The sequence below is a fragment of the Perognathus longimembris genome, chromosome 17 (genome assembly GCF_023159225.1).
Source record: "Perognathus longimembris pacificus isolate PPM17 chromosome 17, ASM2315922v1, whole genome shotgun sequence".
Taxonomy (NCBI): Eukaryota; Metazoa; Chordata; class Mammalia; order Rodentia; family Heteromyidae; genus Perognathus; species Perognathus longimembris.
The window spans coordinates 50,522,636-50,548,455 of NC_063177.1; the positions used below are offsets into that span (position 1 = coordinate 50,522,636).

At 47.9% G+C, this 25,820-nt stretch overlaps 1 protein-coding gene across 2 annotated transcripts in view; it reads right to left on the minus strand.

Moving 5' to 3' along the window:
- Positions 1 to 25,820, minus strand: part of Slc39a11 (solute carrier family 39 member 11) — a 246,500-nt gene that overhangs the window by 164,756 nt on the left and 55,924 nt on the right. The window contains exon 5 of one of the 2 annotated variants that reach the window (XM_048366585.1): positions 6,752 to 6,872. In XM_048366585.1, coding sequence (XP_048222542.1) covers positions 6,752 to 6,872 — 121 coding nt within the window. Of the gene's footprint in view, positions 1 to 6,730; positions 6,873 to 25,820 lie in introns of both variants that reach the window. The other variant, XM_048366584.1, reaches the window with a different exon arrangement.

Below are 25,820 nucleotides of genomic sequence, written 5' to 3' on the forward strand. Positions count from 1 at the left end.
GGCCTGGCAGGAATATCCTAAGGGGACTAGGGCTGCCTGGGCCCTTGTCTGTTGTTTCCTAAAAGCACATTAAAAACACATTTCCCCCTTTAATAGACTTAGGGCCTGAAATGAATGTGTCAGACTCTGGTAAATATGATGGAGCCAGCTAGGCGAGCAAATGTTAAATTCTGCAAAAGGAGACAGTAGCCTTAACTCCTCAGTAACACTTAATGAATATTTCAAGCAAAGCTCCAGGCAGCTGCTTAGAGGCTGCAGATCAATTAAATGGGCTTTTATTACTGCTAGAATTAGCCTCCCTGGCTTCCTCTCCTTCTGTTATACCCAACATGAACACACCTCCCCCTCTAATCCAGCTCCTAAAACCAGGTGAAGGGCGGTCAGAATCTGAGCTCAGTCCACGCATGCTAATAATGTCCCCAGAGACACATCTCTACCTGGAACTCCAAACATGACCTTACCTAGAAACTGGGTCTGTGCATATGTAAATAGTCACGGGACATAAAGCTTTTGTTAGGAGAAGGAAGTTTTAGAGCTACAGTGCACATTACGATTATAGCAGTGAATAATAATGTATACTGCAAAATGGCTGTGAAAGTAGATCTTAAATATTCACACTATATACACACAACAAAGCAGGGCAGGTCACAGACCCACCCTGGCTTGACTTAACCATTCTATAATATACATACATCAAAACATTATACTGGCCTTCATAAAAATATATCATAATTATTAGGCATAACATTTTTTTAATTTTAAAAACCAATTATCATACTGTGTTAGGATGGAGCCTAGACCCAAAGAGAGAATGGAGAGGAGGTTTTGGACATAAATTCACAGACACCCAGATACCCATATCACAATGGGAACAGAGATTAATGATATAGCTAGAAGTCAAGGAAAACTGGGAGCCATAAGAAGTTAGGAAAAGGTCAGGCACGGTGGATCATACCTGTAATCCTAGATACTCCGGATGTGGCTATCCAGAGGATCACGTGTGATGCCAAGCCCAGGCAAAAGGTTATCAAGGAACCGCACCCATCTCCCACCCCCATCTCAACAATCAAGCTCGGCACAGTGGTATAAATCCAGAGCCCCAGCTACTTCAAGGCTAGTCCTGAACAAAATCTCAAATAACTAAGGGCTTAAGCAATAGAGTACCCAACTATCAAGCAAGCATAGGGCTCAGAGATCAAATAGTAGTACCTAAGAAAAGAAGTTAGAAGAGGCAAGGAAAGACCCTCCATGGGGCCTCAGAGAGAGCATGACCCCATGAACACCTTGCTTTTACATCTCTACACTCCAGAACTGTGAAGGACTGGGGAGCTCCCAGAGGTTGATGGCAGCGGCCCAGTTTATACTACTTCATGATGGCAACTACAAGATGCCAACGCAGGACATTCTACAATATACTGCTTGGACTCCCTCAAAGTTCCTGACCCATCATTTCAAGTAGTGAGGTAGATGGCACTGGACTACCCTTCAATTTTGCTAGCCCAGGCTGCATGCCTGCCAGCATCAGGCTTAAAGTCAATGGACTTGTCAGAGACTGTGGCTCATCCCTGCAATCCTAGCTACTCAGAAGGGTGAGATCTGAGGATCACAGTTCAAAGCCAGCCTAGCCAGCAGAGTCTATGAAATTCTTATCTCCAATTAATCACCAAAAAGCTGAAAGTGGAGCTGTGGCTCCAGTGATACAGCTAGCTTTCAGCACAAAAGCTCAGGGATATCCCCTAGGCCCCGAGTTCAAGGCCCAGAAATGGCACACACACATGCACACCAACTATTGGACTTTCTCTGCATTTGAGTAACAAGATCAATCTATTGTCTTCCACACTGATTCCCCAGCCTTCCCAGCCCAACCAGGTCATGAGAGCCAAAGAAAAAGCAAAACAAAGGAAACCGGGTTCTCTTGCCCTCCAGTCTCCTTTTGGAAGACATGAAAGGGTCAGGCACTTTGACAGGGTGATAGGTTGAAACGTGACCGCTCCCCACCATCTAGATTCACAGGTAAAGTCCTAACACTCAGTCTTTTGGAATGAAACTGTACTTGGAGAAAGGATCTTTATAGTGCAATTCTGTTAAAACAAGGTCATTGTGGTGTACCCTGATCCCAGAGGGCTTGTGTGCCTACACAGAGTAGAACAGACACACCAGTGGCCAACCATGAGAACACAGGGCGAAGCTGGCCACTGTGGACCATGGAGAGAGGCCTCAGAAGGAAGCCACCCACCCTGCCCCCAGACCTCATTACCCATGCCTGGGCCTCTCTGCCAGTGGGGTTTTCTTAGAGCAGCCCAGGCTGACTCAGATCCATGTCAAGTTGCCTCCAGACCAGGCCATGTGAAAATGAACTCTGAAATGGCAGCCTAGCTCAGAAAGTCAAGACTGCTTTTTTTTAAAAGAAAAAGAAAAGGGCAAGGAAGTAGGAAAAGTGCCACTCGAGTATTAAGCATTACTGGGGCCAAATGTAAGGTTCTCCAGATGCCAAATAAAGAATCTATCAAGCACATCCAGCCTGGTAATGGCCCATGAGTCAGGACCCGCTCAGAGTCTACAGAGCCCTGTTTAAGAGGCCATGTCAGTATTATTTTCTTATTGCATTTAGTATCCATGATGTTAAAAAGCTCCTGGTTATCTTTATTATTAATTACTACTGAGCTTTCTCCCTCTCTATTCCTCTGAAAACAATTTTTTGCATGGCACATTAATATTCAATCAGCTTCGTTCCATCCTTTAATAAAGAAGGCTGGAGTGACGGACGCCAGCCCAGAGAGGAGGGGGCAAAGCAACTCTCTTGAAGTGGGTGCCAGTTAGAAGGAAAAGATTCAACTCAGTTGAGTGGGGAAACTGAGGCCGAGAAGCCCAGGAGATTGAGAACACACTGGCAGCAAGGAGACACGTGCCATGTGGTGAAAGTTCTAGGCCTTTTCATCTGCATCCCAGCTACTAGAAGGAGGATCCCAGCCCAAGGCCAGCGCTGGGCAGAACATACACGCCCACATTTACTTCTACATTTTGCTTGAGATTTTCAGAGGCTCATGAGCACTTTAATGGATGCTTTAATGCCCATGAACGGACCTTTCCAGGTGACAAACTCCTGACTTCACTTTTCAGTAACCTTTGGCTTAAGTTCTCAAAATGCAAACATCCACAGAAATGAACAGATTACACATATTCCCTCTTGGATGGGTGGAGTTGGGAGAGATGGGGGAAAACGATGGACAGGGTGACACTGATCAAGATTAATTGCGCTCAAAAACTGAAATGCTGAGTTGAAACCCCTTTGTACAACAGCTTAAAGACAACAAAAATAAGTACCTTAAAATAAACAATAAATTAAAATGTTCTTTTTACATCCTTCATTGGTGCAAAGGACTGGACTGAGTGTAATGACTATCATTTCTGCAATGTCATGGCCAATAACAGGAATGGGATGAATTCAGGAATGTCCCACACAACACCAAAGTGTACTGCAAAGCCACAGGGTACAGAGCATGGTGTCAGTTACGAGTGCACAGACAAACTATTCCTGAAGAACACACAGCTAGAAGCAGTATTTGTGTCTGAGAAGGGAGGGCTAAACCATATGTGATTTGAGGCTGGGAACAAAATTACTTGCTATTTTTAATCCTTGCTATTAGATTTTTATTCAAAAGATAGTTGGGGGCTGGGAATGTGGCCTAGTGGTAGAGTGCTTGCCTAGCATGCACGAAGCCCTGGGTTCAATTCCTCAGCACCATATATACAGAAAAGGCTGGAAGTGGTGCTGTGGCTCAAGTGGTAGATTGCTAGCCTTAAACAAAAAGCAGCCAGGGTTAGTGCTCAGGTCCTGAGTTCAAACCCCAGGACTGGCCAAAAAAAAAGGATAGTTGGGATGGATAGATGGAAGAATGGATGGATGAAACAGATGGAGAAAAGGAGAGACAGAGAAGGACAGAGAAGAGACCAAGAATGAACAAGCAAGAGAAAGACTGATCATTTTAAAAGAACTTGGGGCTAGCTAAATGCCCAAATATCCCCACTCGAGAATAGCTGCTATCATAAAGCGTTTGGTACAGACATAAATGGGAAAGTGTCTCATAAATGTTTTTTCCTAGCTCCGCTGCTGCCACTACCCAGGGCAGCTGAAGAACCTCTCTCCTACAACATGGTTTTTCTAGCTTTTCTTCTTGCTGAACCAATTTCAGGACATGGTCACAACAGCTCCAATATTATTTTTTAAAGGCTGATGTTTCTCACTGAATACCCATTAAACCAATCTCCTTGCTCCGGTTACAGGGAGCTTAAGGGCAAATCCAGATGGTACAAATACCTATTCAGATGCTGTGTGCATGAGGTCCCTCATCAAATAACCATTATCAGTCCTAAGAGTCCCCAGATGCCTGACACCCACAGGTGTGCCCAGGTGAGAAGAGACGGCTGAGTGAGCTTGATCTGGGCAAACCATCTTCACACTCCCCAAGAGCTGTGTTTGCCTCTGTATCTGAACAGTTAGCAACAGCTAGGAGGGTTGCCTGGTAACCTGGCAACAGGTGATACCAGGTGTTTAGAGCAGGGGAGGTGACGGCATCTCCCACCACAAGGCAACACCACCACTCGACCCTGGCTTGCCCACGGTGACCCAGAAATCCTCAAGGTCTTCTGCAAAGCCAGCTCCCACCCTGTCTTTCCCATGGGTCCACTGGGAGAAGTCCAGGGAAAGGATTTTTTTTCATTGACAGGCACTGAATCGCTCCCTGTGCTTTAAAGATAAACAGTGGAGATGTGAGGGCAATCTGTGACGCTGGCCATCCCACCGATGGCAGGGATCGACTGGGCTGATCTGGCTGCCTAGGAGGGTGTCCCCATCCCTCCTCACTGCTCCCCGTATGTCCCTTCCTAAAACTGCATGGGCAGCCTCCCCTGCATAGAACAGGACCTTTCTTAGGTCAAGGCCACACACGTAGCTGTGGCCTGATGCTAGATGTGCAAACCAGCTCTTGGAATAAACAACAGGACAGGATAAAGTCCAGCCAGTACGGACATCCTACAGGACGTTCAGAATCGGGACTGAAGTCTTCAGAGGGACACATGGGGGCCAGAGCCCAGCACTCACTGCTAGGGAGAATCCGTGGAAAAGCCCACATGGCTGTGAGTATGAGGTTTGGCACAGAAAATGGTTACGTTTTATGGGAATATGACATCCAGCCTTATCACGAGAGACAACCTTTGATCCCACCTCCCCTCCCCCCCACCCCCGGGAGAGGGCAGCAGGCAATGCCTCGGCGGGTTTGAGTGTTGAAGTGATGTGTGGCCAGAGGTGAGGGCAGCGGTGGTGTTCCAACCCCCAGTGGCTTAAGCTCCTGTGTAGATGGAGTTTGGGTCCTGATGTTGCCCCCACAAGGGAAGTCATGGAAAGTACTGAAATGAAGCAGAATGGAAAAGACAATCGAGGTCTCTGTGAATGATGCACAGACCGGACCATTCAGACTGGGCTATGTGTAGCTCAGCTGTAACTTTTTTTGGGGGGAGGGGGCCAGTCCTGGGGCTTGAACTCAGGGCCTGGGCACTGTCCCTGAGCTTGTTTTTGCTCAAGGCTAGCGCTCTATCACTTGAGCCACAGCGCCACTTCTGGCTCTTTCTGTTTATTTATGTGGTACTGAGGAACAGAACCTATGGCTTCATACATGCTAGGCAAGCTCTCTACCACTGAACCACATTCCCAGCCCCTGTAACTCTTTCTTAGACTGACTTTCCCTGAGGGATAGATATCTTCTTAGCCTACAGATGGCAAAACATACCAAATGAAACAGCCAACATGGGAATGAGAAAGGACTGTCCCATTGTGTCGCTCCCATGAATACAACCTGTCACCAACATGGTCTTCCTCTCTTTACTCAAGAGCGCATGTCGTGAGGACAGGGGCGCCATTCTCCGGTATTCATATGGGGACCTCTGTGGTTTACACAAGTGGGGGAGAGCCATTGCTGGGGTGGGGGGAGAGCAGACCACGGTATCTGCAGTGCACTTCCTAGATGAACTCACAGGAAAAGACAAGGCAAGCCAGGGGCTCCCTCATGCTAACTGGCCCCTACATGGATCAGATGCTCCCAGGAAACACCACCTAGGGGTATACTGAGGAAGAAGGAGAAGAGTCTGGCCTGAGGACGAAAAACAATACATTCCATGACATCAACACCGGCAGATTCTCAAATATCAGCAGCCCAGCCCATCCTGGGCTTCCAAGAGTTAGGAATAACCACCCTCCATCTCAACAGAAAAGGCATGCCTGGAGTTTGCCACCAGTGTCTATAGTTTTCTTGGCTGCAAACACAATCAATGAGCGACATCTCCCTGGTTTCCAGATGAATGGAGAACATGATCGTCACATGAATGAGAAAGAACACTTGGGATTCACCAGAGAGAAGCCCAAACTTTCCAACCCCATCAGTCCCATCCCCATCAAAAAGATCACTCTCCAAATGATCCGACTTGGAAAAAGGAGCTAAAGATATCATTCATGATTGTGGGTATGCTAAGTGGACTGTTGTGAGAACCAAGAAGAAACGGGGGGGGGGGGGGGGGGAGGACCAACATGGAACCAGAATGCTGGTTTCACTCTTCACAGAAGGGGTAAGCAGCCTGGAGGAGCAGAAACAGGAGCTGGCATTCCCCCCATCCTCCAACCACCGGCCCTACGTCTGTACTGCCTGGCTCAGCTGGGTACTTGAAGCAGGGAGCTTGCCTGAAAGGAGCCCAGTGCTACCTATCCGGATGGAGAGTGTGCTCTCAGGGAAGAGAGCCGCAGGGCCCTCAGGATCCGACTTCTTCACCAACACAGGGTCCAAGTTCAGTGCCAGGGCCGTCTGAGGGTCTTCTGCTGCACCCTGAAACAAGAAGCAGTAGGGTCACTAGAGCACTGCCACTCCCTTCCACCCCCAAACCCTTCCAGCCCCCAGATATCCAGGTAAACAACCCATGTCTGCCACTAGCAACAGGACTGCGCTGGGCTCTTGGCTACCCTGGCTTTCAGACATGGCCGGATTGTTGAGAAGACACTAAACATTGGAGGTGGAGGATCAAGGCTGAGGAATCACTGTGGAGCCTAGAAAAGGGAAAAATAAACTGGCCACCATTGGAGCCCACACTCTATAATCTCCCCTACACATTACTGCCAGCAGAATGGAATTCGGTTCCACCTTATCCAAAGAAACATGTTGGGCTGGTGGAGTTCACCCGCAACCCCACTACTCAGGAGGCAGAGGCAGGAGAATCTTGAATTCAAAGCCAGCCCAGGTTATATAATAAGACCATGTGAAAAAGGAGGAAGAGAAGGATGCAAGGCAGGAAGGAAGGGGGGAAAGTAGGGAAGAAGACAAGAAGGTGGGAAACAGGGAGAGAAGTAAAGAGAAAGGAAGGGAGAGAGGGAGAGATGTAAGCAGGAAGCAGCAGCTGTCCGCAGGGCTGTCTTTCTCACATAGTAACTTAGGCCTAAGATGCCAGGTCAATGTGTTTAGGAAGTCACAATCTTTCCAGAGATAAAACAGTAAAAGCTGTAATACAGGAACACAAATACAGAGTTCTATCAAGGTGTCCTTTAAGTAACCAACCAAGTGACCTGTCTGTGTCATCTTTACTCAGTTCTACTATTTCTACTAGCTCTAAACTAGTTTATTCAGCAAATGTGTATTGACCACCAACTTGGTGATTCTCAACAAACAAGACCAAAGCTTTGTTCCAGTTACAACAAAGCCCTTATAGGCCATAGTCTTCTCTCAGGAAGGTATGAGCAGAAGCAGCAACTACAAACACATGGCATCTCAACAGGAAGGAGGCAAATGAGGGCTTGAGGTAGTCCACACACATCCGCATCTTCATGCAATGACCTTGGAGCTAAGGGCAAGTTGACAGCACCATCAACATGGAGGAAAACAACAGCAGATATCTACCAGGTGCCATGGTCTGTCCAGGCTCCTCTGACAAAGTATCATAAAGCAGGTAGTTTCCAACCATGGGAATTTGCTCCAGTCTGGAAACCAGGTAGACCTAGAATAACATGTAGCAGATCCCATGTCTAGTAATGGCTCGACTTCTAAGTTGCAGATAGCACTTTGGAGTCGTGACCTTACACAGGAGGTAGCACCGAGTCCCTCTCAGGTGTCTTTTACTGGAGAACTAACTCCCCTTAAAAAGGACTCCATCTTCATGACCCCATCATTTCTCAAACACTGTGCCTCCTGCAGCCACTGAAGAGATTAGGATGCCAACACAGGAACAGTGAGGGCACAGAAAACATTCGGAGCACCAAGCAAAAATAGTTCCAAGGAAGTTGAAGTTTCCATTCAAATATGTGACAATGATATGGAAGAGGTGAATGCTTATGATGTAATCATGGAAATGTTCCCATTTATTAAAAAAAAAACTCTCTTGGTTTTCTTGGATAAGTTCTTTCTTGAAAGAATTTCAGAAAAGATACAAGGCAGGCTGTGTTTTTTACACACTTACACACACACACACACACACACACACACACACACACACACACACCCTGTCCTGTTTTCTCATGGCCATTGATGATCAAGGACAAGAAAGAGAACAGAAATTCAGACATTTTATTCCATTACTTCTTTCCAACTAAGCATCAAAAATGAATATGTAAGTTCTTCCTGGTGTCTTCTCATCTGGCTAAAACATCTGGATCCTTTTTCTGCTGCATCCTCTGTAACTAACTTTAATAAGGATGCCAACATCTCCTTTAACCTAGAGGCCTCCAGCCGTGTTGGGCTAGCCCAACAGTCCTCAGGTCCTCGCCGAGTCCTGGGATCCTCTACGGGCCCACAGGCAGTAGCATGTTATACCGTGGTCAAGGCTGCCGCTATAGATGAACAACAGGACAGGCTGAGAGCAGGTCAGTCCCTACCTCTGCAGAACTCCCCTCGAGCCACCTCTGGTGGCTGTGTCTGCGTGATGTCTGTGTGATGTGCCACGGGCCACAGACTTTCAGCCCTACATTCATTTATATCCTTTAATTATTTCTAACACTATGCCTCCCTCCTGTTGACACCTGAGGGACTGCTGTGGCAATAAAAGCCATGTCTAACTGTGTAAGTGTGGCAGCTGACTTTCCCTCCTTTGTCTTCCTTCCTTTTAGGGTGTGACTGATGCCGAACTGGTGGAGACACGCCCCAGCAGGAACACGCCATGCAGAGGCTGCTCACTGGATTGGAGCCATTCACTGACGTGTAGCTCAGAGCGACCTGGGGTTTTTCAGCTGGATGATTTCACCCTCCGCAGCACATGTGGCAATGGCATCTCTGGATGTCACGATGTAGGTGGGGACTGTTGCAGCAGATGGAGGCCAGGGCGTCTGCTCAACACAGATCGAGCCCCCCCCCCCAGCAGAGAACACCTCAAATAAGTGTCATCATTGCCAAGGCCAAGAAGCTCTGCCTTAGAAAAAGACTAAGGGTAAACAGGACCCAGAAGCTCTTCTGTATTATTACAGAATAATGCTGAGAACCAATGGCCCCTTTTTTTTCTATAAAGAAAAGAATTTTACCATTTCCTCTAGGAAGGCTGCCTGCCCTCAGGTATTCACTAAATTTTTAATTAAGCATCATCTGTTTCTCAGAGTTGTACTAGCTCTCAGCAATAAAAAGAGTCAAGTCTCCTACCTTCATGAATCTTTCCTTCTCCTTTGATAGATCATAAGTCAATTGACATAATAAACACACAAGAGGCCCAGGACTGGTAATGTTCAGGAAGAAACTGGGTCTTAGTCATGGTACATAGCGATCTCTGTACCATGGCTTTGCACCAGGCAACATCTTCACATCATGGGAGCTCACTTACTAATAAACATGGCGGTGGTGGGCTCCTTGGACTACAAAGAGTAGGGAGGCCTATCTGAGAAGGCAGACTTGGAGCAAAAGCCTGAAATAATCAAGAAGCAAACACGAACACCAATTTCCCCTCCAGATCCTTCTACCACTCTATCAGTCTATACTTTGGTGGTTGTACTGCTTTCTATCCATGTTCTAGGGAGGCAAGACACTAAGAAAATTCTACCCTCACATCACTTAGAAGCTGCCCTTTTAAAAGCCAGGCCAGGACCTAGCATGTCGCACCTGAATCTGCTCCCATCTGTACCCCATCTCTATCACCATGGACTCCATCAATCATTTAGCTTTGAGAAGGATGAGCACCATGTTTATTCCAGCATCATTCACAAAAGCTAAGATGTGGAATCGGCCTCTGTGCCTGTTGACCAAAGAAAGGATAAAGAATGGTGCATAAAGACAATAAGACCTGTACTCAGCCAACAAGAAGAAAGAAATCAGCAGGGCACTGGGGGGCTGGGGGAGGGGAACGGGGGACAGGGTGGGCAGCGGTGGGCAGGGCCCATGCCTACTCAGGAAGCTGAGATCTAGATTGTGATTCAAAGCCAACCCAGGCAGGAAAGTCTGTGAGACTTTTTTTTCTCCACTTAACTAGCAAAAAGCCAGAAGTTGAGGGATGGCTCAAGTGGTGGAGTGCCAACCTTGGGCGATAAACCAAGAGAGAATGCGAAGCCCTGAGTTCAAGCCTCAATACCAGAATGAAGAGGGGAAGAAAGGAAAAGGAGGCGGAAAGGAAAAACGGAGGAAAAGAAGGAGAAGGGGAAGAAGAAACCCTGTCATTCGCAGCAAAATGGATGCAAGAGGACCTTATGTGAAGGGAAATAAATCAGCAGAAAACTCTCACACTTTTAGAAACTAACATGGACCTGAAAGAACATTAGTGATCAGTTACTGGGATTGAGAGGGGTGAGTGGGGGGTGGGGAGGGAGGCTGGACTTGATGGCTGGATGATATATACATGTACAGAAATATCACACTGAGCTTCATTAATACGTACAATTAATTTGTGTCCATTTTTTAAAAGGGTGAGGTGGACAGTGCAAGACAGGACCAAGAAGTATCTCAAAAGGAGGCCCAGGACAGCATCTTCTATGTCCCCATACCTAGCCATGCATCTAACTCTGGGCCTTGGGGGTGGGGGGAGCGGGGGAGAGTGGAGGAGGCTCCTTTCACACTCCCTTCTAAACTCCCAGCATTCCCCACTCTCTACTTTCAAATTGAATGAGGGACACAGAGTACTATGCCCTTCTCAATTTTCAGAGCAACACAATGGGATATGACAGTCTTGCTTTGTTCAAATGTCCCTGGAGGTGGGAGAGGCAGTCAGGAGGCACCTGCTGGGACACAGTGGTACTTGAACTGCTGGAGCAGACACCACGGCTCCTCCACAAGCATTTCATCTACTCGCTGGACACCTGGACTGCAGGTGGGTGGGGGGGTACTCAAGCTCTTTACCCAGATGCCTTCAAGAAACACAGCATTGAGCTGTGCAGGAGAGACCAAGACCCAAGGCAGGGAAGTCCTTCTTTGCTTCCCTCTGGTCTTGACTTAGTATTCTTCTGAGGATAATTTACTTTCATCTCTGCAATGCTCTGTGGCCATACTACCTCACCCAGGTCAGGCAGTAACTGAGAGCAGCTATTCTGGACTTTCTCTGAGGGGTGAGTCACCTCCTCCCTGTACCCCCCACAGCGGGGCTACAGGAGCGCCAAGGGAGCCGTTCGGGTTTGCTGTGTCCACGTGCAGCTCCCAAAAGGCAGTGGGCTACATTCAAGGACAACTTCCCAAGCTACACAACGTCTCCCTTTCTTCTTCTGCCCCTTGCCTTTCCCCTCCCCTCTGCCTCTCCGCTGTCTGTCATCCCCAAGTATTGTTTCAAACCCAGAACAGAAAAACCAAGACTGGACCCCTGGAGGTGGGAAACAGCATCTTTCCAGAGCCCCAGACCTAGAGATCCCTGTCTTCTTGCAATGCAATTATTATGATTACTATTATTACTACTATTCGCATGCATGGCTGTGGCCCTCGCTCAGAACAAATCGGGCAATTTCCTCCCACTCTGGTAACACCATGCAAAAGAACAAGAGCGGAGAAGAAAAGCACGTTCCAGGAGGAAAAAAGAGGAAGTGGGGGAAACGAGAAAGAAGGAGAAAATAGAAAGTAAAAGGCCATGGTAGAGAGGCCCAGGCCCAGGAATGTAGCTCTGCCTCAGAAAAGAGCAAACTCATCTTCAAGAAATACAATCCAGGGCTGGGGATATAGCCTAGTGGCAAGAGTGCCTGCCTCGGATACACAAGGCCCTAGGTTCGATTCCCCAGCACCACATATACAGAAAACGGCCAGAAGCAGCGCTGTGGCTCAAGTGGCAGAGTGCTAGCCTTGAGTGGGAAGAAGCCAGGGACAGTGCTCAGGCCCTGAGTTCAAGGCCCAGGACTGGCCAAAAAAAAAAAAGAAAGAAATACAATCCAAATGCCTTTCATTGTGGTCTGCCCTCCCAGGGTGGTGGCCCCTGGAGAAACAAGTCATTCAAGGAATTAGCTGGAGATCACCAAAGGACACGGGTGTCTTCAGGTAGCATCTCTAATGCAGGAAACTAAAAAACCCATGCAAGACCCAAGTAAATAAAGGTCAGTGAGTGCCACAGCCCCGTGGGCCTCCTTGTCCCCAAGACTGACTGCAGGCAGCTGGACTCCTTTGCTCTAAGTCCCAGCAGTGACCTTCACAACCAACACAGTTGTTCTAAGTCACCTGCTCTCTGGTTCTTGTCCACTGGAGTATCTCACAGCTAGGAAACAAAGTGTGGGACAGAGACAACAGATCAAGCTCTGCCGCCCACAGTATGATGGGGGCCACCCCTTTTCCAAGCCCACACACACCTGCCAGCACAGTCTTGGGGGTTGTGGTCTCTGTCTTACGTGTCACAGAACCAGGCTGTGAGGACTCTGAGCTGTCCAGGCTCCCTGGAGGATAGACTCTTTAACCAGGCAGAACTGAGGAATAGCTAAGGGAAAGGTCAGGGAATTAACTGGCACCCCTGCCAGGTTCAGTCAGCTAAAGCAAGGTAGGGTGCCACAGCCAGGTGAGAAGGGACCCAGCACCTGGAGAGGCCTCTCAGTCCCAGGGACCCAGATGTTAATGAGGAAGGGTCTGCAGGCCACCTGCTTGGAGTCCTGGATAGGCCTCCTCCCGGCTCCCGACAGCCCCACTTCACCCAGACACACGAGGTAACGTTGAATAATTGATACTGTTTTTATGACTGAGAAATTGCCATGATAATGACACTTTAACACAATCTTAAATTATTTCACATAATGGAAAAAAAATTAAATGTCGCCCCTGATCACCAGCCAGAATATGGATGGGACTTACATAATAGATAACCTTCTCCCAAGAAGAGCCTGGCATGACCTGCTGCCCAAGCCAGGCTGGCATAGGGTAAGCCTTAAAGCACATGGGGGACACAGAATGGAGAGCACTATTCCACCTCAGGCCCTAAGGTGGGTCACCACTGTCTTCCTTGCCTCAGTTTACCTACACATTCAGGGACCATGGGTCATAGGATGCCTTGAGACAAGGAGAAAGACAATTCACATAGCCAGTGGCCCACACCTATAATCCTGGCTACTGAGAGGGCTGAGATCTGAGGATTGAAGTTTGAAGCCAAGCTTGGGCAGTAAAGTCCATGTAATGCTCATCTCCAATTACCCATCGAAAAGCCAGAACTGGAGCTGTGGTGCAAGTGGTAGAGCACCAGCCTTGAACAAAAATAGCAGGTGCCGTGCCCAGGTCCCAAGTTTGAACCCTGGTACTACTACACATGTGTATATAGGCATATGCATGTGCACGCACACACACACACACACACACATGAATACTTGTTCCTTACTAGGTTCCAAACTGCAATATTGAATTCAGTTTCAGGCCCTTATGCTAACAGCAACAATGACATTTCCATGCAGTGGTCAGTGAGACAGGTTTAAAGTTTTCCATTCTTGAAGGTTTTCACAAGTCTGGCTGAAGAAGCTGAAAGCCCGCACATGCGCATCTCTAGGAAGGCTGTCTGGTCACTGGGCCTCACCCAAATCAATGTGGCTCCTCTTGCCCTCCCCTAACATCTCAAACTGAGAGTAACTTCTCAGGTGTCCTGGCCATCCCCAAAGCAGGAGGTCTCTGAGCAGAAGCCATTCACCCCATGGTGCTGCCACTGGTGCCCTGCACACTGTTCACAAGCAGTTCATGGGACAAACGGCACTGCAGAGACTCTGCAAAGGGAGGGAAGGACTGTGCACCACAGAGAAAATATCTGGCTCTATATGCGATGGTTCCGGCCTGAGGGAGGAAAGGGACTGGTGCACGGGAAGACGGCTTAAAAAGAATCACAGGCACCCAGCCGATGGTGGAAGTGTGGCTTTCTGCCCTTACAGTCGGGATGACTAGGACCATCAGTCTCAGTCTCAGAGTTATCCGGGACTCTTCACCAAGGTGGCAGACACAGAGGTAGGATCTTACCTGACCCTGTCAAGGTAAGATCTCCCCACCTAGAAGCCTGGGATCCCCAAAGGCTACCGCTTCCAGCTTCCTCCAATTTGTCTGTACCCCGACCTAGAGCTCCACCACAAAGATGATTAATTATGGACTCCTAGCTACACTTAAGATTACCTGAGTGCGCTATTAATCTACCTTTGGAGGGGCAAAACCATCTCCTATTTCTGATGCCAAATTGCTATTCATAATCAAGCCTATTTAATCACATAAAAAAGGTTTTCACAGCACCACACAGTTCGACAAAGACCCAGTTCTGGGAAGATTTGCAAAGATAGCCAGGTAGGAGCTCGATGAACATTCCAGAGCTCCGTGTCCCACTAGCAGGGGAGACAGAGACCAGACATGGCAGCCTTCTCCCAATCATGAGGCTCTTTGTTTTATCTCAAAATGTAATTTTCCTTAAAACAATAAAAGTCTAGAGGAAACCAAGTAGCTAAGTATCAGCTGCTACTTGCTCGCTAACACCTTCTTAATGATTACTCAACTCTGCCATTTAATTCTTTAGATTTAGTCTCATCATTAAAATACATCTTTATAACCTACTCAGCCTCTTCTGGCTTCTCAACAGTCTAAGAACCTGCTACCATCTTCTCAGGCAACTGTTTCTTTCTTATCACATCCCTCATATCTTCCTATACAAATATATATGTTTCAGGAAACACCACACCCCCAAAAACGGTGGCTTAAAATCATCACCAGTGAATGTAGTTGTAGAGCAAACTACATTCACGACTGCTCAATGGCCGGGACTGCTTGTGCATCTGGCCAGCTGGCAGTTCATCTGGGGGCCAGCAGCACACGCATCTTGGCAGTGGGCAGACTCATGGCAGAACCAGACAATCGCTGAGTGGGAAACAAACCCCGCCTCAACAGGACAAGACTGAGCTCTTCTTGTGGGGAAGAACTGCGGTGTTGTGTTGTCAGGTATGGATACTGACGGGGGTAAGAAGTTGTGGGTCCTTTGCAATCTATTATATGCAGTACACACACAACGTCACACAAGATAGGCCACATGAAAAGCCAACCTCACGAATTCCTCACCGCCCTTCGCAGATCCAGACTGCAGACGACTGCTTTAGCTTAAACCCACAGACTCGGTCACCACTTTACCTACATCACCACTTTACCTACATCACCACTTTACCTACATCACCACTTTACCTACATCCTCTGCTGGGACACACAGAGTCTTCTACAGAAGTCTACAAGTTTTCATAATGTTCTAAAGGAAAAGTCGCATCCGCCATCCCACAGTAGGATGCCGGAGTCATTGTGGGCAGGCGTGTTTATGACTGAGTGGGTTCCCAGCTGCAGTGCCTTGGCTGTGGAGGGCTGGTGGGAGGAGCATGTGTGTGCGTGCGCATGTGTGCGCATGTGCGTACACACGCGCACGTGCACACACACAAACCCCATAGTGGAGTTAGATATCTTGGAATGTGTTGGAAAGCTGAGTCTATCCAGTGCCCTTCCCTCCCCTCCACTCTCCTCCCCTCCCCTTTCCTCCCCTCCCCTTCCCTTCTTTTCCTTTCCTTTCCTTTCCTTTCCTTTCCTTTCCTTTCCTTTCCTTTCCTTTCTTTTCCCTTCTGGTGCCAGCACTGGCTGCTGGACCTTGGTTTTTGCTCGAGGCCAGCACTTTACCACCTGAGCCACAGCTCCGTTCCTGGCTTTTTGGTAGTTAAGTGGAAGGAAAAAAAAAACAAAACCCTCACAGACTTTCTTGCCTAGGCTTGTTTTGAACCACAATTTCCAGATCTTGGCCTCCTGAGAAGCTAGAATTACAGACATGAGCCACTGGTGCCCGGAAGCCATGCTCCTGCTCCTTCCCTGGGACAGAGCTGTCAGAACCGCAGTGTCAGTCCCGGAGGCCAGTGCTACCGTCCCCTTGTAACCAGTGGCTAATGTCTGCAAAGCCTCCCTTGCCACCAATCAAAAACTGTTCACTTTGATGTCATCGATTTTGTTGCTTTGTACTGACAAGGTTTTGCTTTTAATGACAGCTGAACAGCAAAACAATGAAGCCTAATTTATACCTAATGTTATGCTTCTGCATATTTATGCTTATAAACAAATATATAATAGGACAGTAAAAATAGCTCGAATACATGTTGAGTATATATGGACTCTTGTATTCTTAGGCAAATGGGGAAAAATACTTTCTTAGACCCCTGAGCAACAGAGCTTACTCCACTCCGCTTCTCAGCTTACTAACTACCACAGTACAGGAGAACATGATGACCCAATAACAGTTTCCCTATGCTCCACAGTAACTGTAAGTTAACCACTCTGTGCCTTCTAGAGTCAATGTAAAACACTAAACATGCATTATGCAGGCCTCTGTGTATGAATAAAAATCTCTAACTCATGTCACCCTAAACCACAAGTTCCCAAAGTTCCCTGTTTTAAGGATGCTGGGGGAAAAAGGAACTTCATGGATAAATACATTTGGAACAGTCTATACTTGACTGAAGAAATTCTACAGTAAAAACCTTGCCTTTTGCGTCACTCTACATTATTTGGTCATATGTAAAACCTATTCCTGTTCAGCAGATGAAGTCTTGGGGAACAACAGCATTCAGATCAATTCCATTCTGTGCTTAATGTAGAATACTGAGCAGAATATTCTCCTCTCACTAGAACTTATTCATATCTTTCTTCTTGCTTTCATCAATAAAGGTCTGTGTTTATCATGCTGAAAGATGAGTTGGTAGAATCTGTATCTCTCTCTCACACACACGCATACCTATCGAATAGGCATCCCAGTTGAGAGTTATGAAAACTAAGATGGTAATTGTTCTGTACAGCCCAGTCTTTCCCTTTTCTTTATCTCAGTTTAAATAAATAAAAATAAAATGAGAAAACCAGACTTTCTATGAGCAAGACTGCAAAGGAGATTTTTCATCTTAGTACTGAACAGGAAAAAAGGGTACAGTCTGGCTTATCACCCACGTCTACATCTTTGTAGTGATTTTTCTTGATCCCAAGACTGAGGAGAGAGAAAAAGAGGGAGTAGGAAGGAAATGAGAAGGCAGGGAGAAGGGGAGGGAGAAAAGAAGGGAGAGAAGAGGGAGGAAGAGTTGGAGAGGGAGGGAGGGAGACAACAGCCAGCCCTCCAGTCACAGTCCATGGTAGAAGACCTGTTCCCATCTATTACTATCACTGACAATCAAGATCCAGAGTGAATTAACGCAGAGAAGATGGCCATGGCTAGTAAATATGCTTGGTATTATCCCAAAGTTGTAGGAAACAGCCTGCCAGTGCCACGTTCTGGACTATGTAACACATTCAGCACGTTCTAACATGCTCTCTCTGCAGTAGATCTTCAATGTCTAGGGATGTAAACAAGCAAACAGGTGGCTGAGCCATGTTTTTCCCACCGAAGTTCATCTCGTGGAATCCTAATCTTTGGTACCTCAGCAAGGCTCATGCCCATAATCCTATCTACTCAGGAGGCTGAGATCTAAACCAGGCCAGGCAGGAAAGTCCATGAGACTCATCTCCAATTAACCAAGAGAAAGCTGGAAATGAAGCTGTGGCTCAAGTGGTACTCTACCAGCCAGCCTTAAGCAAAAAAGTGACAGTCAATGGCCAGGCCAAGTATTCAATCTATAGGACTGGCACAAAAAGGAAAAATAAAAAACTGCCCTATCTCCTGGGCAGAAGACAAAGAATGGGCTATCAGGAGCAGAACACGGTAGACACACCTGGATGTAAGGAGGTCTACACGAACCTGTCCCTCCCCTCCTGGTAGCCAAGGTCACCCTTAACTCCTCAGCCTCTGCCCACCCTTGCAGCCAGCAGCCATCCCAACTGCATGCCATCCGTGTGACCCTGACCACCAAACAGCTTTCTGCCTCTTGGTAACTGCTACCTCCCGGGTGGAAGCAGACAGCTGCATAGACAGAACCCTCTAGCAGGGTATGCAGCCCCAACCAAAGCCACTGGAACAGGAAGTCAGGCCCACCATTCAGTGCCGGGGGACAGGCAGCGATGGGAGTCTCTATGCATTTCCAGGCAAAGAAAACCAGGCTGGTAGTATTCGAACCACTTCAAAGGAAAAGCTGTGGCTTTGAAGGACATACTTGATTTCTTGCTCATGGAGCTTTATCCCCAGCATCTCTCTGCTAGGAGCAGTTTTAATTATTCAGCTTATCTGGGCTTGATGAGGGCTTGGCAGCTGAGACAATATGCAAGCAGCTTGCTTCTGAGGGAATGTTTTTCTGCTTCCCGCCGTGGGTATGTGGGACTGTCATCTTCCTCCTCTTTTTCTCTTTTCTAAACCTAAATGCCAAAGCAAAACTCCAAGTTGAGACAGACAACATGCCTCCAGGAGATTTCCATTGCCACTAACAGATCACCAGACATCCAGGGGCTTTAAATGGGCCTCCATTTCTCACTCTTTGCTTTCGTGGGTCCAGAGTCTAGGTGGGGGTGAGGCCGTACCCTCTGCTCAGAAACTTGTAAAATCAATACTAGAGCTGTGCTGGGGTCCCCCTGGGGCTCAGAGTCTTCTTCTCTCTAAGACAGTGGGTTTTGGAAGACTTCAATGTCTTGTAGGTAAAGGACCCCCATCTTCTTGCTGTCATCCCATGGATACCTCTGGCTTTCCTCTTCCATGTTGCCCCTCCACAGGCAAGTCACAGCGGTGGCATGTGTTTTTGAGGTCAGCAGAGATTTCTCCCTCTTTTCTCTTTTTCAGACCCCAAGGAGGCTCTGCCAACTCATCTAAGGGATTGACTGATGAAGTCATTCCAGCCCAGAGTAATTATCTGATAATCAACTGATGGCGAGATCATTGTAATCTCATGGGATTGAAATCCCATGTACCTGGAAGAGGGAATCTGGCCCACACACCCAGAGGTGCAACTCAGGCCAAGCCAGAACACCATCCACCACGAAGGGAGCCGCACACTGGTTTCCAGGGTCATCACACTGCCTTTGGAGGACCAGGTCTAGAGATCTATGTTATAGGCGTCCTACCAAGTCTCAGTAGCACACACTTTCAACTGGGATCCTAGCACCTCTGTCACCTGACTGACACATGATCCAGAACCCACATCAAACTCAGCCCTGGTAGGGACAAGATCTGGAGACCTCAGAGCCAAATGGTCTCCTGGACATCACCTAGGAGCTCACTGTGAGAGCCACAAAAATAACCTAATTTCTTTTCAAATCAGAAGAAATGGATAATCCTAAATAAATCCAACTGAGACCATCTTTATACCAACATAGCTGTAAAACATCATTATTAGTTTGCATTTGTGGAGAAAGGAGTTCTAGAAGGCTGGAGCTCCCCAGGGCCCAGAAAATCTACAGGTAGGCACAGGTGGGCACACATATACTTTTTTTTAACGTTTATTAGTGTTTATGAATGATAGTAAATGATATGATTCGATCTTTTATGACATCTTCCTAAAGTTTATACTTTGATTATACCTGGACCATTATTCTCTCTTTTCACATATTTTCTTCGTACAATGCAAACCGGATGACAATTCCAGAGGGTACCCAAGGCTGCCTCAGTGTGAGAAAAGTGGAACTTTAGCCTCACAGCAATGAGGATGCTAAGTGACATTTCAGACCCCAAGCCATCTCAAGTGCTAACAGGCTGATTCGTTTGGCAGGAACAAATTAACCTAAAGCTACAGACAGAGAGCTAATAAGGCTAGGCCCAGTCCCTAGATGACCATTTTGTTTTGTCTAGATCCATGGGCCCCTAATCCCCACCCCACCTCAAAGCTATGGCTGACGGCCATCAGCGGGATGTAAGGACTTAAACCAAGTAATTAAAATCCTTCCCAAATGCTACAAAAGAGGCAAAATGCTGTTTATTATTGACAGCACCGACATAATCACACTTTTTTGAAGAAGAATTAGAAGGGAAGGAAAGAATTAGAAGAGAAAAAAAAAGAGGAAACTGAAATAAAGTACTATGCATCGGGCATGAGCATGGCATTCTGTGTTCAGCAGATGCTTGAACACATGCATACAAGAGGCAGAGAAGCCAGGCACCGGTGGCTCACACCCGTAACCCTAGCTACCCAGGAGGCTGAGATCTAAGAATCACAGTTTGAAGCCAGCATAGGTAGGAAAGACTGTGTGACTCAGATCTAATTAACCACCAAAAAGCCAAAAGTGGATCTGTGTCTCAACTGCAAGAGTGCCAGCCTTAAGCAAAAAAACTAAGGGGTAGTACCCAGGCACTATGTTCAAACTATACACACACACACACACACACACACACACACACACACACACACACACGCTCAAGTGTAAAGAGGGGGAGGGGAGGGGACAGGAGGAGAGGGAAGGGGTAACCCAAACCACAGCACACTCCCACAAGTTAGGCTGCCCTAGGCCCACGTGACGCACGTGCCTCTCCACTATCTGCTAAGAACAATTACCTCCTTATCACACAGGGATGCCAAGAGAGCACGCTTAGGAGGAAAGAGAAGAATGTTCTGGAAGTACCAGAACCTTTGACATTCATTTATCTCCATGAGTGGGACATCACACCTTTCTATCATAAAAAGTATCTGCTGAGATGAGCATGCATATACAAGAGTATGGAAGGGGGGTGTCTGTGCATGTGTGTATGGTGTGTGTGTGTGTGTGTGTGTGTGTGTGTGTGTGTGCACATGCACATATGTTCTTTTTACCTGGGAGACCTAGATAACAAGCACATCACAGCAGACATCTGAAAAGTGCCCTCCCCACCAGAATGGACCCCAGGGAGCAGACGGAAGGATGACAGGCCCACAGGGAGCTGGGAGGGTTGGGCAAACTTGGGCAAGAAAACCCACAAACTTCCTTTCCCAACCAAGAAAAAGAATGCACGGTAGTAAGCTCAAGGGAAGCATGGGAGGCAGTGTCTCACCCTCTGTGCAGTGGGCACTGCCAGCCTGCTCTAGAACTCGAAATGCAGGTATTTACTGGTGCTTAGGTGTTTTTGTTTGTTTGCAAAACAAAACAAAACAAAAAACCCATCACAGAGGCAAAAGATCCATCCTGCTTTTCTCGGCCACATGTCCGGCAGAATATCAACCACACGTTCCCACTGATCACCTTTCTAGAGGACACCAGGCCTTGAATCCACAGCAGATGAAAATATCCACACTTGGACTCTGTGGTCTCCCTCATAGGGAATAATTAGCACAGGTTTAGGCTAGTCACAGCAAAGGATCACAAGAGCCCAATAGCTAGACCCTTATGAACACATAAGATGATGCTAAGTGAAATGAACTCCATGTTGTGGAAACGAGTGTTATATCACTGTTGTAATTACTTTCAACATGCCATGTGAAACCGTAGCCTCCATTATTGATGATCCTCTTGTATCCCCTTCCTGTGATTGTACCTGCACTATCACTGTATATTATCTGAGAACACTGGAAACTGTATATACTGGTATTAGAACTAGGAAAGGGAATACCAAAAATCCAGAGACACAGGATAAAAAGGCAAAGGACCACAAAAGCAATGCTTGCAAAACTGTTTGGTGTAAACCAACTGAACAACTCATGGGGGGAGAGAGAAAGGGGGAGGGGGAGGGGGAATGAGGGACAAGGTAACAAACAGTACAAGAAATGTACCCAATGACTAACGTATGAAACTGTAACCTCTCTGTACATCACTTTGACAATAAATAAGAAAAAGAAAGGAAGAAAGAAAGAAAGAAAGAGAGAAAGAAAGAAAGAAAGAAAGAAAGAAAGAAAGAAAGAAAGAAAGAAAGAAAGAAAGAAAGAAAGAAAGAAAGAAAGAAAGGAAGGAAGGAAGGAAGGAAGGAAGGAAGAAAGAAAGAAAATATCCACACTGAGCTAGTGGGCACCAGCCGCTTCAGGGATGGGCAGGACCCACTGGCGGGATCAGGAACTGAGCCCCAGCCCTCTGCCTGGGCGTGTGTGTGTGTGTGTGTGTGTGTGTGTGTGTGTGTGTGTGTCTGTATGTCTGTCTCTCTCTCTCTCTGCCAGTTTCTTTCCACCCCTGCCTACAGCTGCCATCTCCACGTGGTGACTGACACCACCCCACCCCCACTCATCCCCCCACCTAACCTGAAGCAGCAGCTCACATCCTAGCCTGGAAAAGATGGGTGAGTTCCCCCCTCAGAGCCTGGAAGGCTATGTCAGGGGCCGGTAGTAGAAGCGGATTCATGTCCAGCCCGGGAGCTCAGAGGAGAGGCAAAGAGGAAGCATCAGTTCCAGAATGCGGGCGGAGGAAATGCCCCATGAAAGTACACAGAGAACCCTGGCTCGGTGCAGGAGGCCGTCTGCCGCCAAACAATCTCCTCGCCCCATCACTCCATTTCTAAGACCAGGGCAAGGATGTGGGAGCACCGAGGTGGGAGTCTGTAGGGGAGCAGGTCACACTCAAGGTCACACGGAGCGAAGTCCCCGCAACCCGGCCAGATGCGGTCTGACTCAGCCCAGGGTGGCACCCGACCTGTTGTGCAAGTGGGGAGGCTGAGCAAGGACCCACGGGAGTGTCCCCAGAGCCTCATCTGGTCACTGGGTGACCAAGCCTATGCACCCACCAGCACCCACGGGCCATAGAACCCTGCACGCAGGACCCGGGGAAAGTGAGTCATATCAGAAATGCACACGTGTCAGAGGCATTCATACAAAGCAAGATGTGGTCAGTCTTGGCCACTGTGACTACAGTCTACACACGGGCTGAGGACGGGGTCCGTGGACCCCCTAAGGAATTAGCAGAAAACATTCTCCTTTTATCTCACGGCCGGTGTCCCAGGGCAGTGCGGGTCTGTCCCCACGGCTGCCCGCCTGAGTGGGAGGTCGGAGCCCAGACACCTCCGGCACCCTCATCTGAGAGACACAGACTCATGTGTCACAGAGGAAGCCAGTGCCGCCAAGGACAGGCCACCACGCCCTACGCTCTCCTGGGAGTTTTCCCCATCGGGCTGTCCTCGGGGAAGGCGACCACAGAAAAGATACTAGGTTAGCATTTTGCTTTACTGGAACACTCTGTGGTGGCCCAGACACAAAGAAGGGAGAGGCAGCGGGGTCTAGTGCACACAGGACTAACCTGGTTTCAGGGGCAGAGAGCCTCCGCCTAGGATTTACCAGGAATGTCATGGGAGGGAGGTGTCCTTAAGGAAAGGACTGCCAAGTCAGGGGAATTCAGAAAGTGGGGAACACACAACAGAAGATCCTGGGGACAAAACAGGCCACTGGCAGAGGGCAGAGCCACCTCCTCCTCATGCCTAGGAGCGCCTGTGAACCTTGGGCAGGAACAAGGACCGCTGCTCCCCTCCCTTCTGTCTCTCTCTCTTACACACACTTACACACACACACACACGCACGCACGCACAGTCATTTTTCTGAATCCTCTATCCATATGTACGTAAAATGTCAAAACATGTATGTATAAATGCACAGAAAACAATCCAGAATAAGATACCGAACTCATCTCCCTGGTTACATAGGTGACTAATCAAACCCAGAATAAGCGATCACTAAAGAGAATGCTGGTCTTACATATCTTTAATATCTTTAAAAACCAGCCTCTGGAATATTCTCCCTGACGCCGGGAGACCAGGACACCACGGGGGCTGGGGGCATGGGGTGGCGGGGCGGGGGATAGTTGATGAAAAGAGGCCAGGGTGGCCCCAGCACCTGCTCCGTGCACTTGAACGAAGGGTTTTTCAAGATGTTAAGAAGTTACTTTCTTTTACTTAAATAGTTTTTTAAAAGTCCCCAAACCACTAAGTTTTTAATCTTCCAGTAGTTATGTAAGAAGTGCTTAAAAGGTGCTTTGGAAAAAAAAAAAAGAAGAAACTACTTAACTTAGGTCCATGAATTAAGTAAAAGCAAAAGAGAAGCTAGCCATCTCCGCTTCCATTTTGTGCATCTCGGCTCTCAGCCACCCCTTGTGCAGTGGTCCTGCAGTCCTGGTTTCCCAGGAAGGACAGGGTTCATCAATACCATCTTTCTGACAAGAGACACAAACACAAGCCACCCCTAAGGAACAACAAAGACTCTTGGGACAGCTTTGTCTGCTCCCCTCAAATGATGCGAACAGCCTCTTCAGGAGCCCCCTTCCAAAGTAAGCACTGACATCAGGACCAAATACGCCATACCTGGACCAAGACTGCTTAATCAGCACACTCCTCCCCCTGCCCTCAGTTCCCTTTCTAAGTGTACCCCAAAGATGGCTGAAGAGGGTCTGTCTTCCTGAGGCCACCATGTAATAAATCTCCTTTCTCTGCCCTTTGCCACAACTCTTTATTTGGCTTAATGGGGATGAGGGGTCAGATCTGTCACCTGAATCTCCTGAAATGTGGGGCCTGGGTTCTAAACACTCTGGTTTCAGCCTAGAGGCCAACTCCCATAACAAATAAGTGAGGAAAAAGAATTGGAAAGCAAGCACGGGGCTCTCTTCTGGCTCCTTCCTCCACCACACCTCAGCTGCTGAGGTGCCCCATCCACCCCCCCAATGCACACAGCACAGCTGGCCATCGACAGTGCCTTCCCTGTGTGGCCAGGCTTCCACATCCCCTGGATCTCTTACTTATCCTCATCAGTCTCTGCTCACCACAGAGAGTGGCCCAGAAGGAAGAAAATGGAATGCAAAGTAAGCACTGGCTGCTGTGGTCATCTCTGAGAACTTGAAGAGCTTAAAATGAAGCTTCTGGTAACTAGTTATCTGGGAAATCTACTTACAGAAAAGATCCAGATCTGCATTCACCATACTTTACCCAGCACACACGTGAGTGCATGCGTGCGTCCGCGTGAGCTCACATGCTTGCACAAATCCTGGCACATTTTCTCTCCTGAAATCAGCTTGCTTTTCAAGCAAGCAGCCCTGGGCTGACTGCTCAGCCCTACCTACTGCAGGAAATGGCACAACACTCCACTATGAACTGAGAACCTCAGCCTTTTATTTCCAATCCCCACTTCCGAATGAGAATGCAAACGGCGAACAACCATAAAAACCACACAACTGGGACACCATGAGGGACGGTGATCAACAGCACTTCAAGGGAGTCTGGCTCCCACGGGAAGAGGAGCAAACGTGAGAGCTGTAGCCTGAGCCACAGGTGCCCCTGCTGGCGGGAGGACCTGAGGGCAGCCCCCAGGAAGACACTGGCTACCTGCGTGTGGTTCGCGTGTGGCCTGTCTTTGCCACACTCATCCCGCCTAACTGGCCACACTGGTTAGTAGTTTGTTTAATTAGAGAAGTCTCGGCGTGCAGAGGGGCTGCAGGCCTTCAAATGAGCCACTGAAGAAGCAAAACATGTACGGGCTGCAGATATCAACTCCAGAACAAAGACAGTCCACATCCTGCTTTCCACCTGCCAGGACATGAGCTTGTCTCTAAAATGAGAATAAAGGTAATGTGTAGCAAGAGTTCAGCAGATGATCTGGAATGTAATAAGCC